At 47.1% G+C, this 20,763-nt stretch overlaps 1 protein-coding gene across 1 annotated transcript; it reads right to left on the bottom strand.

The window, feature by feature from the left end:
• Positions 1-9,710: 9,710 nt before the first annotated feature.
• Positions 9,711-20,535, bottom strand: ACTR5 (actin related protein 5). Its single transcript, XM_068700175.1, has 9 exons — positions 19,721-20,535; positions 18,846-19,075; positions 17,822-17,991; positions 17,035-17,252; positions 16,528-16,710; positions 13,865-13,987; positions 13,194-13,333; positions 11,687-11,819; positions 9,711-10,301 (listed from the first exon to the last, which is right to left on the bottom strand). The coding sequence occupies exons 1-9, from the start codon at positions 20,099-20,101 to the stop codon at positions 10,044-10,046; spliced, it is 1,836 nt and encodes a 611-aa protein (XP_068556276.1). The 5' UTR covers positions 20,102-20,535; the 3' UTR covers positions 9,711-10,043.
• Positions 20,536-20,763: the final 228 nt, after the last annotated feature.

Genomic DNA, 20,763 nt, shown 5'->3' with positions numbered 1-20,763 from the left:
CTGTTACTCCTACCTCCTCACTTTCCCATACAACTAATTGACCATTACTGCTAATAATGTCAGCAGAGATCTGGGAGAGATGCTTAGTGTTGAAGTACTACTAAGGGAGTACTGCAGGCAAAAATAAGTGCGTGTTTCTCCTTTCAGCCCTGCAGAAACAGCTAGCTGAAGTACACTCTCCTCCCCCTGCATTCAGAAGTTTAAACAAATAATTCGGAGGTCAAGTTTGAGATCACAAGTTATTTCAACACCCTCTTGACGACTCCCTGGTCAGATGTATCCTCCCAAGGGTGAAATGTGAGTGTAAGAGCAGCCTTTTCCCCTGGCTGGGCTGATAAAGGGGTATCGCTGTGGGTAGAGGGAATGGGTGTGAGTGTATTTGCACCAAAACCTGGGGGTTGTGGCTGTGCCCCGAGGCAGACCAGCAACCTGAGGACAAGGGTGCAGCACACGGCATTGGAGTGCAGGTGAAGCAAGCTCCAGTCACCTAGCTCTGCTCCTGCTGAAGCCATCAACACTGAACTGCCTTCGCGAGAAGATAAAAGCTGCCAGGCTGAAGGGCTGGACAGGACAGCAGAGGACGTGCTGCACAGGAGACAGAGAGGTGCCTACGAGGGATGCCAGCATGTCGAACCTCGTGGGATGCATCAGAGCAGTGCAGGGATGGGCACGGCGCTGTGCTTGCTTCACCCTGGGGCATGAGGATGCCCCTGTGCTGTAGGGGTGTGCATTACAAAGGTGCAGCAGCGTGCCCTGACAGTGCAGGGGGCCGCACCACCACGCTTGGTGCTGACACGCACGTACCTGGAGGCACGTGGAAACGTCTCCCTGCTCGCAGGCTCGCAGGTTTCACAAGCACCCGCTGAAATGGTGCAGGTGCATCAGCTATGAGCTATTCCAAAACCAAGCCTCCAACGCTGATTCAAAGCTTGGCAGAGCAGGGCTGAGTTAAAAGCCAGGTGCTGTGGTCACAGCGGGGAGCAGGGGCTGGGCAGCATGGGCCCACGAGCAGCACAACCCTGCTCAGCCCCAGCTGTCAGGCACCATCCCTAGGGGCTGGATAGGACAGCGGGGTGGTTGGTAGTTCTGCATGCATTTGCTGCTTCCAGAAAATGGCTGGTAGACATACGTTAGGCAAAAATGGGAGATAGAAATTAAAAAATGAGGATTTCCAGAGAGCTCTTTTCACTCTGGGTACGCCATGGGATGGCACTGGGAAGAGGAAAAGGGGGGGCTCCAGGGGACATCTCGCTGTGCCCTGATCCTGGCTGGGAAAGGGGAGAACAGAGGCAGGGTCACCAGGATTCGCTCCCCATCTCTGAAGCAAAGCCCTCTGCATTTTTTGTCCTGCTTCAATCCTATCTGCTAACAGCTTGAACTTCTTTTTCCAAAAGCTAGATTGTTAAAAAATCTTTTAGTTTAGTCCTGTGAGGAAGCTCTCTTTTCTCTGGAGAGATTATTCTATCTTTATGCTCGGTAGGGAAGAAACTTAAACATGATCATATTAATTATGGTTCCTCGTTTAACATAAAGCTATAATCAAATGACTTATACGTCTAAACAGTTGTGGCAGTGGTATTAAGAAATTATGACATTAAAGGCTTACACTTACATTCAAAATGTTCAAATTATACATCTCGGAAGAAGCTGATGCCACATTTAGAGAATTACAAGCTTTTTATTTTCAAGTACAAACACGAATCTGAAGGAGCAAAACACTCAAAATAAACATATTTTCAACTTAATTTCAAGAAAGTCCTTAGGATGTCAATGAAACAAAACTAGATTTATTTTTTTTGCCTAGATTTGAAACACAGCACCTTCTTTAAAAAGAAAGGGATACCCTGGCAAAAACCTGCTGAGGACATGAAGTCTGCAGAGCAGGAACTACCAAAATTGTCATGTTTGGCAGGACTTCATTCACTCGGCTTCTGCCAGCCTGACGGGGACTTCTGGTGTCTGTGGCCCCAGAGGAGCCGGCCTCGGGTCCGAAGAACGACTTCCTGAGCCAGAAAACCCTGGAGCACTTCTGTCCACATTTCAGGAAAGGACTTCCTTCAATTCAGGAGCTGGGGCAGCTCAAACACCCTCCTACAAAGAATAAAAATAGAAAGCGGTCAGCCTGTCTTCTGCTGAGAACAAGGCCTGGGAGGGTCTTTCTGTGGAAAATACTGAAATCGGAACAGTGGGATTTTTTTTTTTTTTTTTGGGGGGGGGTGTTAATGTTGTGCTAGGTCTTTGTGTGTGTGTGGTTTTGGGGGGGTAATTATTTTTTTTTTTTTTACTTAATCTCCACTTCTTGCAGCATAGAGACAGTCATGTTTGACCCAGGTCTGCTTCCCACAGGGCCCTGCATCAGCGCTGCCAATGGGCTGTGCAGCTGGGTAGGGGAGAGAGCTGAAAGCCAGAGGTCTGCTTGTTATAGGGACAGCACACGGAGCCACCCCACAGCTGACATGGGGACAGCACACCAAGACATCCCACAAAGCCCAGGCTAGCAGCAAAACCTGCTCTGGCCCCACCTTCAGGTCTTTGATACCCTATAAAAACACACCTTCCTGAGGGCTGGCTCCTGCTGAGATGGGGTTTGTTTGCAGAATCTGCCATTCATAGCTCATTGGATTTGTAATCAAAGACCCATTTCAGGCCTGCGTAAGGCACACGGCAAAACCAGGGCTTGCATTTGTATTTCAGATCCCAGCACGCAAAATAGCTGAGGAGATTGAAGGGTGATATAATACTGTAAGTGCATTTTGAGTTGTGTAAACACACTTTAGGGTTTCAGAGCTCCTGGGAATTGCCTTGTCTGGTGCCTGGAGAATCTGTTGTGTTGCAAAGAAACAGCATTCACTGGGAACTTTAAAGTGCACTTGAGAGAAGGAACTGAGGGGTAGCAATCATGAACATGAGCTGTCTCCTCCAGGTTTGAGCATTGTCCCCAAGCCATCATGGACAGCAGGATGCTGGGGACAGGGGCCTGGACACAGCCCAGAGAGGTAATGGGTGGTGGTTATCTCTTGAGGCCTGCAGCTGTAGATCCTGTGTGGTGGCCATCTACTGACTGCTGCAGGTGCAACTCTGCAGCTTGAACACAGCACAGAAGCTCTGCAACGTCTTAATTCTTTTATTCATAGAAAAACACCACAAATTCCCATAAAAGCCAACTGCTTCCTTGCATCTTACCTCTCCACCCACTGGCAGTGCAATGCCATCAGCTGCTCCCACCTGAGCTCGAGCTCTCGCCGTGCCCGCTGCTCCCCTGGCAGGCTGTGGTCGCAGGGAAGGGCAGGTGTTGGGCACAAGTTGTCATCCTGGGGACAGCCCCTGGCAGCACACAACTGTCTTCCCCGGGAGATGGAGAGCCCCATCTCTGCCAGGCTGCAGTGCGCTGTGGGCAGCCAGGCTCAGCTCTTCCCGGCTGGAGCTGGATATCAAAGGCCTGCTGCAAACAACATCAGCGAGCGCATAAACAAAGCCAAAGCAGAGGTCACAGCGGCTCCACAACCAGAAGTCACCAGCGCCTAACAAAGGATAAAAGCAAACCAGGAGCCCCCAGCCCCCAGTTCCTTCCATCTGCGCCGCCCGAGGTGTCCATGGCTGGGGATATCAAAGCTTTCCTCCCCATTGTTCCTTCCGCAGCCAGGACAGCCCGTGGCCCTCTGCCACCACAGAGCTGGATGAAAGCAGGCCGGTGCCTTTGTGTCTGCTCTGCAGTTCCTGGCATCACGAGGCTGCAGAAAAGCCCCTATGTGGAAAAAGGGGCACGGACCGTGGCGTGGGGCTACCACAGCAGCATCTCAGTAGGCTCCGATGTGCTTACAGCCCAGCTCATGGTGCCTCCAAAGCAGATGCTCATGGCAGCACGTGGTGCTGCTACTCCAAAACCCACCCCCTTGCAGAGCTCTGTGGTTTGTGTTCCTCAACCTGCCCTTTCTGACGGGCAGACGAGGGCAGAGCCCTGTGGTGGTGATGCTCTTCTCCCTCAACATCTCCCAGGGTCCACCACCAGGTCCAGGCCGCAGCTTTATGTCCATTAGGGTAAACTGTCAGAGCCTGGAGTGGAGCTATTTTCCCCCGACAGCTTTTACGTTGCCTTGTCTGTATGGAGAATTTGGCCAGATCACAGCGGCTGGCAGAAAAGTCAAGTGCCAACAGCCAGGAGGGGCACGTGTGTCCCCATCCTACAGCAGCCTGCCCTGCTCCAGCCACCAGCCCTGGAGCTCACCCCAACACCACAGCACAAGCAGAAAGTCACAATCAAATGAGGAACTCCAAACTGTTTGCCATTACCAGCCAAAGCTAGGTCTGCCATGCAAGGACTATCTTTCAGGGAGATTTGTATCCTAAATGGGGCTTTTCATGAGAAATCCACTTAGTATTCCTCTAAAATTCCAGGAGGGTGAAATCCCCCACTCCCTCATCTCATTAAAGATGAAGGAATGCCAGGTATGTGGCAGGAATCTGGGGTGAGAGGAGGAGTGGGGTATATTTTAACCAAGCTGCAGCACGGAAAAAGAAATTATAGTGATCTAAGGACCGGGGTTTGAAACATTTCCCAGCGCTGAGCAGCAGTGCCAGCCAGGAGCATCCTGCTAATGCACAACGCTTAACCCAGGGGACGTAAAACTCAGTTTAAAGATGACAGGAAAAAACCCAACCCTGCCACATTCAGGAACCAGAGCTGCTTTTCCTAATACTTGACAAGCTGTGCAAGGTATTATGCAAGCAGCTTACCAAGAGCTCACAGCCAGCGCTAGCAGATGGCATCTACCTGGTAACAGCCCTCCTGGCCTCCCATAAAAACCCGAGGCGGATCCCAGGGGCACGCTACTGTGGGTACAGCCGAGGGAACAGCTGGGGACATTTTAAGGGTATTTTGCCTCCGGAGAGCTGGCAGCAGGTTATAAAATCGAGGAGTAAACAAAGTTATTTCTAGAGTTGTGCAGAGGAGCCCTGCGAGTGCCTGCCAGCCCCCAGGGCAGGCCCTGCGGGGCTGGTTCTCCCCTGACGTGGCTGGGCTGCCGCTCGGACCACAGAAACCAGCGTGAGTCAGGCTCGTGCTCCTTATTTATTACCCTTCTCCTTCGAAGAGAGCGAGAACTCCACGAGGCTCCCTTGCCTATAGGAGGCACCCAACACACCGCCGCCTTCCTGATGGCAGCCAGAGGCCCAAACCTCATTGCTCCCAAGCAGTTTGATGCATTTTGAACCCTAAAAGCTGAGTGACAGGGCTCCAGTGTAAAGGTCGCCTGCTCTGTTACCCCAGTGCATGTCCTCTGAATGCAAGGAGCTCAGATGCTTTCCAAAGGTCTCTCTCCTCTGGAATATGTGACCTAGGTTTAAATAAAGCCATATTTTTTACCCGAATATTGTAAAGTCCAGTCAGACTTGCCACAACTGTTGCCCCGAGGTTCCTTTGGGGATGAGCTTCCTCTTGATTTAACAGCCTGATTTCACAGCTCTTGGAAATGCAGGAACCCAGATGCCTACGAGGAAGCCCATTGGCAACATAAAAGATGTTTTCCCCACCAGCACGTCACTTTTATTTCCTGACAGGTAAAGGGAGAAGCTGCTTTGTACTTTACCTCCCTATTGAAATAAATTAATAGGCAAAGAAATCCTGTCCTGCCTAAAACCAGGAATTTTAAGAGCATAAAAGCTTCTGAGTCAGCCCATAAATCCGGCTTGTTCCATATTCTGACAGCGATCAGTAGCAATTGCTTAAGAATAAAAGAATATATAGAGAGTGATTCTTACCCCACTGCCTGCCTCACCCGGCTTCAGGCAATGAGTGGTTGGAAGACCTTCCACCTGGCCTAAATGTGCATTAAATGAGCACAGCCCCATTCCCCACAGCCCCATTTCCAGCCTTCACACCACCCCTATGGTCTTCTGCAGTTTTGCACCACGTGAAAAGGCTCCGCTAGCACGCCTCCCAGGTTAATTCTGCTGTTACAGATGCTGAGACAGGGAACCAAGGTCGAAGCAAACGAGCACAAACTGGCTTGTCAGGAGTAAATAGAGATGAAAATTAATGCACGTCTCCTGGCTCCTGATGTAGCGCTATCATTATGGTCTTTACTGCATTAGGAAATTGCAAGCAAAAAGAAAAAAAAGATCCCTATGGATGGAGAAAACCCAATACAATTAAAAACAAACAAACAAACAACAAGAACTTATGGCACTTTGCCATCCTAAGAGTTAGGGCTGGGCTCGTGAAGAAGTGGGGCAAAAGGTGTGCATCACCTAAATATAGCAAACCCAGCCTCTGAAAAGAGGGCACAAAATGCGGCGTGAAGAATCCCTGGCACACCAAGCAGCAGCCTGAGCCTTTTAAGAGCGAGCAGTTTTGTTGAAGCTGATGCTCGGGGACTGGCTCGCTATCGCACGAAGCAGTGGGAGTGAATAATGGGACTTGGAACAGCTGCTCTGCGCCTGACGTGTCGAACCGGGGTGGAAATCCCACCATCTGACTTGGGGGATAATGTTAAATCCATTACAGCAGCCTGCCCTCCCCTGCTCATCCCACACAAGCTTCAAAACTTCTCGCTTACGATGGGCTGCTACAGGATCCTTGCAGGCTGCCTCTGGAGGGATAATCCTAAATTTTAAGTGACAGCTCATGGGCATCTTCTCTTTCTTCTGACATGCTGTCTTACACAGCACATTAACTCTTCTGGAGATTAATAACTGGAGCAAAAAGCTCTAATCTTGGTGTCCTAGCGGAGATTTAGCAAGGAATGGTTACTGTTTGAAGTCGTGATGGCGCAGGAAATGTAAGAAGCCTCCAAGACCAAAAGCAACCCTTGTATGCAGCTCGAACGGAAATCTGGGACAGCAGACACGTGCTCTGTTCAGTCTCCAGGGCTCCTCACTGACGTGGTGTTTCCACTCGGAGCAGATCTTAGGGACCCTGCGAAAGGTGGAACCCAGATTGAGTTCTCGTTTCCATTAAATAGACGAGCTCGCCAAGCCTGACGAATTGCAGCTTGTACTTTTGCCTTCTTTGACCTCAGTTAGGCGATAACTTGGTTGCATAATAAGGTTACAGCTTGCTTTGAACTTCAGGTATTAAGGACCAACCGTGAACCTCTCAACCACCTCTGACCTGGCAGCTGCACTTGTCGGCATGCAGGACGCCTGCGAGGACAAACACCCTACAGATTTTGGGGCTGCTTACGCAGCAGCTCACTCAGTGGCACCTCTACAACCGCTTGGCAAAGGCCCTCACAGCGTCACTTCAGGTTTCCTGTCCACAGAACTCTTTTCAATATCTGGTTTTCTCATTGTAGCAGTTCCTCCAGTTCCACGGAAGTCCCAATAAAAAGAGACGAGGAGGTGCTTTCCTGGCCTCTTCCTGGAATAGGGTGGCATAAGCCACTGCACAGAAGAAATGTTCCAAGCCCCTTTGGGTTTGGTGAACCCTGTGACAGTTATATGGAAAACAGACACCCAGCTCCTGGCACGGGCATGAGAAAACCCTGCACAGAAGCATCCCAGCGGTGGAGCTCCAGGAGAACTTCAGCCAATGCTGCTGTCAATGTGAACACCGCTGCGTCTGCCTGCCCTCAACATCCCACCCCCGTCCCACTTCTGTGCCACTGCTCATGTAGCACTACAGCAACGTACCAGGGAACCAAACCCAAAACAGGTAGAATTCATCCTGCTTTGCCACATCCATGCTTTTCACATTGCTACTCCAAGCAATTAAGTGACCACCGGCATATTTAGCACAGCTTCTGGCTGTAATTGCGGTGCCCAAGGTCATTCATTACCCCAGCTGCTACAAGGATAAAGTAACAAATTAACTGCTAATATTTAGGACAGGATAAAATTATGCTTCCTTGAAGGTGTTTAGGCAGCTGATCTGGCATTTCTTTACTCCATCAGACTTTGAATTCCCACAAAAAAGTGGTTGGAATGATTTGGCCAAACATTTAAAGCAATGTAACCATCCTCTGCAGAGACCCTTTCAGGTTTCCATGCTGGAAGTTTTCTGCACAGCACCCAGCACCCGAACAAGTTTCTGCACCACAAGCATTGCTCCTGCCGTGACTGTCAGAGGGGTCAAACAGCAACAGGCCATCAGAGCCTGCAGTGCAGCTCACCCACCCGAGCTGAGATCAGAAGAGACACTTGGCTGGGGTGTAACATTTCTGCTGTCAGCACAGCACGTTCTGCCACATTCCTTAAACACCTGCAGAATTGCCGTAATACTCCTGAAAAGCAGCAGGCCTCCAGGCAGCTGGGGACAGATCGGCAAGCCGAATCCGAGGCCGTCTGAAGGTAGCAAACTCCCTTCCCCATCCAGTTAGGGCCAGGCCACGGAGAGCAACCAGCTCAGGGAACCACACAGGAGCAGGTGACAGCTCTTCCCCCTGTCGAGCCATGCAACTGCAGGACTGCCCGCACACGGGCGTGCCCTCGGTGTTTGATAGCAGATTTTTCTTAAGGTCAGGTGTCTGAGTAATGCTTTCTGAATCCAGCAGTGTGCGTATTGCATCCTGTGGCAATAAACTCCATGCTTCAGCACCAAGTACCTCACATCCTTTGTTTTCACTCTGCCAGATGACTTCTCTTGGAGCTCTGCAGTTCTTCGGGGACTGCAAGCCACCACCTGTTTACTTTCCTTATTCCAATTATGGTCTGGATATTTTCCCCCTAGTCTTACCTTTTCCAGACTAGAGGTTTACTTGCCAAACTGCTGCAGTCTGCTTGGGTTTCGGTTCAGCATCGATTATTCTTTTGGGAAAGCAACAGGGAGTCGTTCAGTGTGAGAACTGAATCCCTGGTCAAATTTCAGGTGGAGCGTGCTGTGCAGCAGGACGGGCCTGGCTCAAACCCGCATTTTTCAACAACGTACCATCACTCACAGCCTGCAGTCATTAAAGAGGTCAAATCACTGAAACACACACAGCCGTGGTAAAGCAAAGAGTTTGCTTTATTGCTGAAGAGACTTTTGATGACCATCATCTACTCTTAGACTGCAAGCAATTTAGAAGGGATTTATTATGCCAAATCCAAGCATCTGAAGTGGCTATCAACCCTGATACATCAGTGTCAGCATTCATCACAACACTGAGACCACCTTAGGCATGGCAGGGGACACAGCATCCATCCTCTTATTTCCCAGCCTTGCACCAGTGAAGCTGACACTGATTGTTTCAGGGGATGTGCTATCAAGAGGCTTCCAGCGGAGGAAGCCAGTGGATTGTGTTATCATGAAACACCAGCGAGCTTTTTGCTTCTAACAGGTGCTTCCAGCCAGCTTTTGAAGAGCAGCAGAGAAGACTCCCCCCCAACCAAGAGCTGCCCTGCTCAGCCACCACTCCTGTAAAACCACCTGAGCACTACGTGCACCTCAGCTTCCTTCTGGACTGTGCTTTATGGGGGGCTGTTTCTGTACAGCTGGACCACACGTTATGTCAGGTCTCCAGTTTCAAGCAACGTCAGTAATACCAACAACCACATAAAGCATCCAGAATCCCCCTGATTGGGGGAAGTTTGGCGGAAAGCACGCAGCGGGATGGACATCGGACAAGACACAAGGCCAGGGGGCCTCAGGAGGAGGCAGAGAGCAGCCCCTCTGGCCTCCAGCAGCACGACACAGCCTGAGAGCCTGACAAGCACTCACTGTGACGAGCGAGGGAGACGCCTGCTGGACTGCCTTGCGTGATACAAGTTTAGCTTCTGAATCACACCACAAAAGCGGCATACAAGCAGTAAGTTTTAATAAAAAAATATAAAACATTTGCAAAATCCCCGAGTCTTACTATGAAAGTTCCTAAGGCTGTACTTTTCTCCGGAATGCACTTTTCCTGTGTCCCTCCTTGCCGACTCGCCCTCCCACGCTATGCAGCAGCAGCGCTGCGTGTGCCAGGTGCTGCCCCAGAGCAGCTCGGCTGTCTGCCCCTTCAAGGGGCTGGATGAGATGCTTTGTGCTGAGGCCTGTGCTCCACGCACAGCTCAGACTGCAAGACCACAGGGAACTCTTCTCTTTGCTCTTTTATCTCCCCCTGGGGGGCTGTGGCAAAGGCTCTGTGCTACGCCTGCTCGCAAGGATTGCCCGTGCTAGATGTCAGAGCTCTGCTGGGTGCTAGTGCCTCTGTAGTCCGTGGGGCCTGCTTCGGAAGTCTGATGGGAACATAAACATTTGAAGCACAGTGTTCCTTAAGATATTCTCCCCCTTTTTCTTCATAGTCCTTCCTGGTTATCCAGCCTTCCTCACGGGTCATGTGTTCCACTGCCCAGTCCCTAGCCCCATACCAGGCATCTAAAATTGGGCTGGAGGCAAGGTGAACCTGGATGGGAGAAAAACACAACAATAAATGTAGGAGAATATCGAGTTGTTTAAAAACTAAACACAGAAAAGTCTTTTTTATGCTGGTTAGAATAGTATGGGATGCAAATCACAATTTCAGAAGTCTCAGCTGATAATTCAGTGCTTCTGAAAGGAGCATTAGGGAAGGATTTGACATGTTTTCAGCTTGAGATCAGTTCACCATGAGACTGCAGTTTCTACAGACTGCAAAGCCTGTATTATCACATTCACAACCAGCGGCCCTCACAGCTGGAAGCCAACACGAGAGGACCTGGTAGTACTGCAAAAAAAGTATCAAGTGCTCCAGCGTGAATTCCATCAATGCTGCAGGCTAAGAAATCACAGTATGTGGGGAAAAGACCACACGTGTCCTTTCCACTGGTGTAGATCCAATTTCTATTTAAGTGATTCCTGTCAGTGCAGCTTAAAATGCTTTCCTGCTGCAGTTACAGGCAGGCTAGACTAGACACCATGCAAGTACCATATGAAATATCTGAAATGACAGATTTTTGACAGAACCAAACTATGGAACATATTTTAATGGAAAGAAATCCTTATTCTGTTAGAAATAGTGATATTCAAAGCAGCTCATTCTCTTCCCATTGACAACCTATGGACCCCAAACTAGCAAGCAATATCCTTCCTAAAACCGCCAAGTACATGGTAGTTTGTCAGTCACACCCTGCTCAGAACTACAAAAAGTCACTCCACACAGCAAGTGTTACAGAACCTGTTGCAGGACCACAAATTGCCACAAGAATTACTGCTTTTCTTCTCCTCCTGTGCTTAAAGCGATCTGCTATTTGAGACGGAGGTAGATTTTGGTACATAAGCTAGTTTCAGACCAGCAAGAGAGGCTTTTACAAAACGCACGGCAAGCTCTGGGTCTTCCCCAGCTCGGATAGTGCTATTGAGAAAGTAGCAGAGGACAACAGGTTTGTAAGATAGGTACTATTATCTGCTATCCCACAGTTGTTACATTTAACAAGTCGAACAGCTAACTTCATTTTGAAATGAGCTGTGTTCATCCCAACCGCTATCCCTAACAGAGATCATTTGTTCCAGATGCCAACTGTCCAAATCTGCACATTTCCAGCCAAATGTACCTGCTTGAGCATGCACAGTCTTTTGGCTAAAGGAACTTGTCCTTTTCCAAGGCAACTCTACCCTTGATAACTTATTCAGACATCAACTGTATCTTTGCTTCACCATCATTCTCGGAGTCAAAGCAGCTGTCATATGCCTGGTCATGGAACATTCTCCATCCCATGCTCTAAGTACACTCACTCCATACCTCTCCCAGACAGGAATACTTTTTAACACATGATGTTTTTGTGAAGTCTGTTCATCTGTCAGTACACGTACCTGAAAAGATGACTGGAATGGCCTCATTTCGAGGAGTTCTTTCTGAACTCTAGCTTTCAGTCCAGGGTACATCGCATTTCCACCAGTGAGAAAAACATTCTGGACAAGAATAGCTTGTTGCTCCTTTGGATACCTGCAAAGAACAAAAGAGCTTAACCTTTTCCAAGAGTAATATTCCGATAAACTGAACAGCTATGGAGAAAACACTTATAGTTTGCCTTCAAGATTCACTTTGAGAAATTTCCTTCACTTCACCAGCATGAGACCCTGTGCTCATTTGGTTTCTGAAAATTCCTGGGGTGGCAGAAGAAAACCTTTAAAGTCCTCTGAACCATACCCCCATAAATCAACAACTCAGCAGATCTGGAATTCTTGCCTTCCAGAAAATGCAACCTCACACGTTCACACAGGTTGAGGGGTTACATTTGCTGATGTTAAGTTGGCTGGAAACAGTTGTCCAGCAAGTGTTCCTGCATCATACCTTACAGATGCCACAGATGGCTTTGGTCTTACAAAACAGACTGCTAGCGTATTGTTTCTGGGGATGGATATTTATGAGGGTTCTTTGTTTCCCTCTACAACTTTTACCAGTGCTTTCTAAAGCAGGACATGAGCAAGACAATCCATGGGTATGTGGGAAGAAAGTATTTTTCACAGTATCACCGCATCAGTTATGTTAGAAAAGATCCTTAAAATCATCAAATCCAACCATCCACCAGGCACTACGAAGGCCGCCACCAAAATATGTCCCTGAGTACCACATCCACACATCTCTTAATTGCCTTCAGGGATGGTGACTCCACCACTTCCCCAAGCAGCCTGTTCCAACGCCCACTGCCTTTCCACGAGGAAATTCTTCCCACTATCTAGTCTAAACTTACCCTGGAACAACTGGAGGTTATTTCCTTGTATCTTATCAGTTGTCACCTGAGAAGAGAGGCCAACACCCGCCTCCCTACAACTTCCTTTCAGGCAGTTTAAGAGAGCAATGAGGTCTCCCTCAGCTTCTTCTTCTCCAGACTAACCCCATTCCCTCAGCCACTCCTTATACACCTTATGTCCTTGTTCTTTCACCAGCTTTGCTGCTCTTCTCTGAATGCATTCCATCAACTCAATATCTTTGCTGCACTGAGGGGACTAAAACTAATTTTTGTAGCATTAATAAGACATTTCATCCTTTTAAAATTTCTATTGTGTTTTATAATGTTAGCACAGCATCACATATCCGTAATTTATAAATATACAAATATTGGGGGTTTGTGCCTTTTTTTTTTTTTAAACTATACGGGTGCATGATCAAAAATTTTTGGAGACCACTGACTTAGAGGCGACACGTGGCCTTCAGACCAGAAAGACATCTCTAACCTGCAATGCTCAAGCCTACCAAAAAGAACTATTCAAACATATTTCTCAAGTTCTTTTTAAGTAACCACCAGTATTGCAAAAGCTGATATCAAAACAAGACCAGCCTGTTTGAAGAACGTGCCTATTAGCTTCATAAACTCACCTCTCAAGGACATATTGCATAGTTTCTGCTATACCAGCCTGGTCTTCACCTATCAGGGAGGGCTGGAAGACAATCTCCGGAGCCCTGATTCTTTCGGTGCCAAGAAAGAGTTGGTGGTACTCTGCCAGGTTAAACACGGGCTTTAAAAACAAGATTGAGAAGTATTAGAAAATTATGCTAAATAGTAACATCCTATAGTAACTAAAGTTTTCAAACAATGCTTTACAAAAAAAAAGTCATTATCTCAGAGAAAGGACAATGCTGTAAAAGGTTACAAAAGGTTAAAGAAAATGGACTTCTCTTATTCCTCCCCCCCCCCCCATTTGTTGCCACTCATTTCTATGGCTCAATCGTACCAAATGAAAGTTTTGTTCACTGCGATATGATATCGGGTTATGGATCACACACACACAAACTTAAGCAGGACTTTTTCCCCCTAAAAGCACAGAACTGCTATAACATGCACAGCCTGTAGAGATAAGAGCGGGTACATTCATGCCCCAAACCATCAGTTACGATGGAGAACATTTCTCCTCTTGGTGTTCTGTTCAGAGGGTTACGCATCTCTCCCAAGAGCAGACATTGCCTGTATTTGGAGAAATGTTAGCACACTAGTTAGACAACCAGTAGGCAGTAACCTCTGGCATGAGAAGTAGATACAGAATTCCAACCTGTACTGTAGCAACAGGCTTCTCAGCTTCAGGCTGGTCCTCAGCAAATAAAGGTTCAAACTCATTAATACTTTCCACATCCTCCAGTGACTGTTCACTGCCCAGTGGATCCAAATCAGGGGTCTGGAAATAGAGAAGGTTGTGGAAGGTTAGCTCAGATGTGGTAGGCACATACGTGACTTCAATTCTGATGACACTTGGAAAACTCGACCCAGATTCCCTCCAATCTCAACTCTAAAACACTCTTGAAACTGAATATGCTGTTCTTCAGCACTGAAGAAAAAAAAACAAAAACAGAAGGATGACCAACCTAGAAAAGAGGTGTTAAGAAATACATTCACTCAAAGCGTAAAAATCAAGCACTTTCAAAAAAGTTATCTTGAGGTCAGCTCAGAAATTAAAGGCCTTAGTCACCAGGCTGACTGCCAGGACCGCAGCCTAGCTGTACAGTGTAACGTACTCCCTAGTACAACAACGTATTAAAATAGCTCTAAGTTGGTTGAAACTTGGTGCTCTCACTGCTCTAATTACCATTTAATTCCCTGCTCTGTTTATGTGGGACTGGAAAACAAATATTTGCTAGCTACAAAGCTAGCACACAGTTTTTGACAGTTGCCTAGTTTCAACTGCCTAGCATCTGCACATGGGCTACACTGAAAAAAGCTGCATTTCACACAGACACGAAGCTCCTCTGCTCCCAAAGCTCCTCTGTAATGAGAAGTATCACGACTAAAGCACTGTTGTGAAGTAGGGACAATTCTTTTATTTCATTTATTAGTTCATTTATTTCTGTATTTTAATGAAATAGCTTTTGGATTTTATTGCTAAGGGTTTGGTTTTGTCATTTTACTTTTTTTTTAAACAAACATTTGTTGCAACATTTAGCAAGTAATGCCAGCATGGGATACAGATAGATCATTTAAGCCTTCTGAAGTTTACCTTATTTAAAAAACAAGCAGCTACTCAACACTAAAGTTTAAGCTGTATTGATTGTTACAGCAAACAGTAGTCACCTGAAGTTGTCTCCAATTTTTTGTCTTCTAACCCCCTGCCCACAAAAAAAAAAGCAACAGGAAAAACAGAACTCAGCTGAAAAGTTGGCACAGACCCTGGGACAAAATAATTAGCTTTTAGTCTCCTTTATACAGCCTGTACATATAGGAGAGCCAGCCTATCTTCACAAAGGGATTTGGTGATAATAGTATGCTTTTTCACAAAGCACAAAACCATTAGAAAGGCTCGCCAATTAATTTAAGGTCTGAGACTACACCTAGCAAACAGGAGTGTGGGATCCAAAACGGACATGTTGGGACATGGGCACAACCACCTGGCAAAGTCACAAGGAGCTGCTTGTCTCTTTCTACAATGTTTTCTTTTGACAGAAGACAAGTGTAAAACCCATGATCTACCTCCATTTTGCTCAGATACAGTCCTCCTGATTCTTACACAAACTTTCCTGATAAGGATAGGGGAAGCAGCACCCAGAAGAAACCAGCTCACCAGCTAGTTTTGGCTATGTCTCAACAGCTAAATAAAACGTGAAAACTCTATCTGGCATCACTCTTCTATCCTTCATTTTTCTGTTTTCTTCTCTACTTTTTCCTGAACAAAGGCTAATAAAACTAAAAAGGTTTTACACAACTTGACAGGTGAATGTACAAGCAGTCTTAGACAATGTTTTAGAACTGGTATGTACTGGGCCTGTGTTAGCCTGGCAAAGCAGACAAATATGTTTCTCTTCAAGGAACCTCCAACACCCAAGCCTAGCAATTATTCTTTCATTGTTAATTTAAAAGAATAAAGCATCCTGCTTAATTGCACCAAACACAGCCAAAACAAAAGCAAAGGGTTAGCTGTTTAGCATGCAGTTCCCTGCACCCAAAAGCAAAGAACATAAACGTTTAAAAAAACACAACTTATTAGTTCTTCTGTATCTTTAATACTAAGCTACAGACATTTAAGGATGGTTTTTGACCTGTAAGTACTTAAATCTCAAGATGTTATAATCAAAATGCTGCATCATTAATTCTCAGACACTGAAAAAAGTAAGGCCTGGTATGCCAGAATCTTAGAATCATTAAGGTATGTTAAAAATAAGTTCACCAGAAGCAATGCAAAAGTAAAGACAGATTGGTTTGCAGCATGACCAAGATCAGTATGTTACCTGCTGCATTTACAACCCCCAAACCAACTCACCCTGAAGTACGGCCACCGGCCAGTACATGCTGCCAGCAGTAAGTACAAAGGGAGCAGTACCTTCAGACTGATCTTACCTTTTAGGGTATTTTCCTTTTTCCACCCCCAGGTTTTTAAAGATAGTCAAGAAATCTTTGAGGAAACTTAAATATTTAACATAGCTGTAACACTTTAACTCGTGCCACGAAGCCTAGGTCTTATAATTAAAATTACATGGAATCAAGCTATCAGGTACTGCACAGTAATCTGGGATGAGCAGCACAAGATGAGTGATTTCAGGCATACAACCAAAACTCCCTTTCTGTAACTGCATAGGAAAGATGGAAGTGAGGAGCAGTTGCCCAATTCACAAGGAGTGTGTTAAAGGAGAAGCTTAGCTCATCAATAATGCAGCTATTTACAGAAAGGGCACATTTTAAGGCACAAACTTGATTCTCTCAGAGATAAGAATGGTGAAAACGTTATACCTCTGGTTTGCTGTCCACAACATCCACTTCAATATTGACTTCTGCCTGTAGGATTTTTTGCTTTGTTTGTTCAACAGCCAGGCTCAATTTGTTGATATAAGATTGAAGTTCTTCTGCAGAGTCCATGTTCAGCTCCACCAAAGCTTTGTGGAATTGATCCATTTGACCATCTTCTAGAAGTTCCTACGGACGGATCAGAGCTGCTTGTGATGAACTCCACGTGGAAATCAACTATGCATGTACATAAACTCTGCCTTCATTACAATAAATGATGGCTGTGCATGCTCCTACAGCAAGCAGAATACTTCACAAAACTACTATTCAAAACCTGCAAGCATCACCTGCATCAATTAACTTCTCTTATGCTGCAAGTAACCTTGAAGTTACATATCAGAAAATGCCCAGGACAGTTACAGCTCCTTTACAGTGACACAGAACCTTTGGGTAAAGCTCAGAGAGCAACCTACACTTCTCCCAGATGACTACCCAGAGAACTGCCATTGTTACCTGTACATACAGTAGCCTGTCCAGCCTCTCTTGGTCGAGTTGAAGCTTCTCCTCTCTACGGCGCGCGTTGAGTTCTTGAAGCCTACGCAATTGCTGCTGTCTCCTCTCCTGCTTCTCCTCGGATGTCAGGGTGCTTCCCAGTAGTTTGTTAGAAAAAGGCAGCTGCATCTTGTGCACATTGTTCTCATAGTACTCCGGGGACCGCCACTTCTGTAGTTCTGAAAGTTTTGAGAGTAAAGGAACTATTTTACCAGATTGAACGGGGTGACTCACATGTGTATACACTCCATGCTAAGCTCAGACTTCGAAGAAAGAAGACAACAGTTCAGCCTAGGATTCCACACACCTGTTGGAAGTCGCCCCCTTATTTAGCTACCTCTTCAGATCACTGCCTTCCAGTTGTACACTCAGTGCAAATGGTTCTTAGCACTCTGTTCTCCAGGGTGAAGTAAACACTAAGTACTAAGAAGTGGGAAGTGCACACTAATGTCTCTTCTCTCCTCCCAGCCGTAAGGGAGTGAATTTTAATCTGCAGTAATCTATTATCATTCACAGAGAAGTCTGACCTAATATGGAAAGGATTTCTAAAATTCAGTTTTGTTTCATGAAATGCTACAGCACTCAAACTGTTAACAAGCTTTCCCTGTGTAATACGCTAAAAGAAAGATCCCCATAAGGAAAGCAAAACAGAAGCAGAGTGTTTGAGCCTGAATCCTAGCCAATTTGAGAACGAGTTCAGATCTAAGGTTCCATGAAGGGTATTTTGTGATTAATAAAGTGTTTTTACCTTCTATGTAGTCTTCTGCAATGTAGCTATGCTCGTGAAGTATTTCCTCCATGCGACTGAGAGTGATGGCAGCAAAATGTCCAGGGTATTTCAGCTGTAGGAGGCGTTGAAGATATACAGCTGCCTGACACCCTCCAATATTAATACGTTTGCAGTTTTTAGCATCCAACCTGAAAATGCAAGGGAAACAAATGGAACTGAAAAGATCTAGAAGTTCACTGTAAAACAGACCTCCTGCTTCATTCAGCATTATTCGTTTTTAACATGGTCAAGCATACAGATGATTATTAACATGGTAATATTTTAAGAATCATTTCTCCAAAAAAGTCTGTTATTTTTCTCAGGCAATAACCATAAGCACTGCTTTGTTTGCAGATGCATTCAGAAAGGCTCTGCTTTAAAAATGATAATTTCAGTTATGGCAACAAAAGACATTGCATTATTTTAAGGAGGGAAGTTACGATTCTGTGTAACTGTAAGTAGCCCCTCTAACCTCTATAAAACTTAGCAATTGGCCAGGTGTAAGCTTTGAAAATCTGAAAGCTTTGCTGGATGTCATAAAGCCCCCTCATAAAGCAGTAACAGTTAAAAAGTTAAAAAAAAAAAAATGTAGCCGCATAATCAGAACGAGCAAAGTCTTAAGGACTGCAGAAATCTCAGAGAACACTTTCTTTTGTCCCAAAGCTACTTTAAAGTCAATATGCTTTTTAATATCTGATCTTACTTAAGACAGATATCCCTGTCTGCATTTGAAAGTATGAATCTACGTGTGAATAGTAATTAAAAACAAGTTCTGTACAAGGACAGCACTGCTTTTTCAATTCAGAATTCAACAGAACTTCACAAGATCTGAAGACCTAGCTTTTCCTCTTCACTATAAATTAAGACTGATAAGAACATATTCTGCAGGAAATGCAACACTGAATGCTACAGAAGCAGGTATTGTGATTGCTGGGGAAAAAAAAAAATAAAAATCAATGACTGACAAAGAGGCTGCACTGTACTTAAGACACCAAGAACTCACCTGCCTTCTAGGACTGGCAAAATATGCGTACACTGATAGCCTGAAGATATCACCAAACCACTGCAGGGCCAGTTCTGCCTCCTGTTGTGGTAAAAACTATACAAGCTATCCACACCATAGGACACTTTGGGAACCTGGTAACATTCAAAGAGGAGCTCTGACATCATTTGCCTCGAATACAGCGGATTGCACACTGCTTCAGTCAGAACAATGGGATGATCAACACAGCCCTGTAAAAGACAAGAGAAAAGAAACAAATGAAAGGACAAAGAGAAAATCCACAGATAATTATCCTTCCTCCTCTTTTAAAGATCAGCAACAACTCCTCCAAAGCAGCAAAGAGAAAGCGCTTCACTTGCAGGCTGCTGAATGCTTAAGTTAAATTACACCTGGCACTTATAGGGGAAAAAAGGCTTGTCTATAGCAGGGTTTTCACTCTTAATTCAGCCAAGGAACAGACTCCTAGGAATAGAGAAAAATGGACGTTAAAAGCATATATACACTGTTGAAGGTACACATGAAGAAAAATCCGTGGAACGAGTAGCCAAAGGTGACTGAGAACTGGCGGGGGCTCAGTTCAGCCCTAGGTAAAGCTTTTGTGCCCCAGAGCTGGCCCAGGCCTCGGCTCTGCTGGGCACACACCAAGGTGTGGACGGGAGCTGGCCACACACCCACAACACCCGAGCTGGAAGGGACCCTTCCAGCAGCCCCTGCCGCTTCCCTTACACACCCGGCGCCTCATCGCCACCCCGGGGGGCTGAAGACACCCTGGGGACCCGGGGGGACACCCTGGGGACCCGGGGGGGGCAGCAGGGTGCAGGCTGCGGGGCCGCGCCCCACACCGGGGGCTCCCCTCGGGCACCCCCGGGCGGTACCTGCGAGGAGACGCCGAGGCGCTGGAAGACGTGGTCGAGGAGCAGCTCCTGCAGCTCCAGCTGCACGGGCACGTTGCGGTCGAAGGGCGAGCGGAGCAGCCAGCGCAGCGGCTCGGGGCTGCCCAGGTCGTTGCCCACCTGAGTCTCGGCTCCGGCTCCGCCGCGGGCTCCCCGGCTACGAGCCGCCAGAGAGCGGAACCGCAGCAGGGGCTCGGCGGGGACGGAGGGGTCGGCGGCCGCCCAGCCCGCCCGGGTCTGGAAGGAGCCGTTATCGATCACCAGCGGCACCGGCTGCGGGCTCCGCACGGCCGGGCTGGGCGCCAGCACCGGGTCCGGGGCCCAGCGCGCGTCGCGGAAGGCGAACACCCGGCCCGCCGCCATCTTGAGCCCTCCCCGCTGCTGCCTCCGGCCGGCGGCGCCGAGCCCTTCTTGCCGTTCCGGGGCCGGGCTGTCTCGGGAAAGCACCCGAAGAGGCAGATTGTGGGGTTTTCAGTCAGAGGGGGGCTGTACCGAGAGGCTGGGGGTGCCCCATCGCTAGGGGTGCTCGGGGTTAAGCTGGGTGAGGCTCTGAGCAGCCTGTGCCCCTCGTAACTGCTGCGGGGTTGGCAGCTGAGGTGCGGCTGACCCTCACCCCAAAACAGCAATAACTAACAGCAGGGCACGATAACCTGCTGCAAAAGAAGCATTATGTTAGAGTACGCAGCCTCTAACCAGGTGTAATGGCACTAATTACCACCAAGATGCTCATTTGTCCCCCCATATGCTAATTACCACGCTTGGAGGACCCTGTGCCACTTCAAGGCTTTGAAGGGCAGGACCCTTGAGCTCAGCTTTTATTAATCACTTTTTGTTAAAAACCAATAGTAGCTTACAAGCTTCGAAATTCATCTTCCAGGTACTAATAGTAACCCCTCCCAGCAGGTGTTACTTCCCCAATTTGTGTGCTCAACATCTAATCACACTTTTCACATAATTGCCTGACCTTGATTTCAAGTCGAAGAGCAACAGCTGCTCTGATCCAGGTGACAGCAGCTGCCCTGTGC

The sequence above is a fragment of the Anas acuta genome, chromosome 16 (genome assembly GCF_963932015.1).
Source record: "Anas acuta chromosome 16, bAnaAcu1.1, whole genome shotgun sequence".
Taxonomy (NCBI): Eukaryota; Metazoa; Chordata; class Aves; order Anseriformes; family Anatidae; genus Anas; species Anas acuta.
This window is presented reverse-complemented; position numbering and strand designations above follow the sequence as displayed.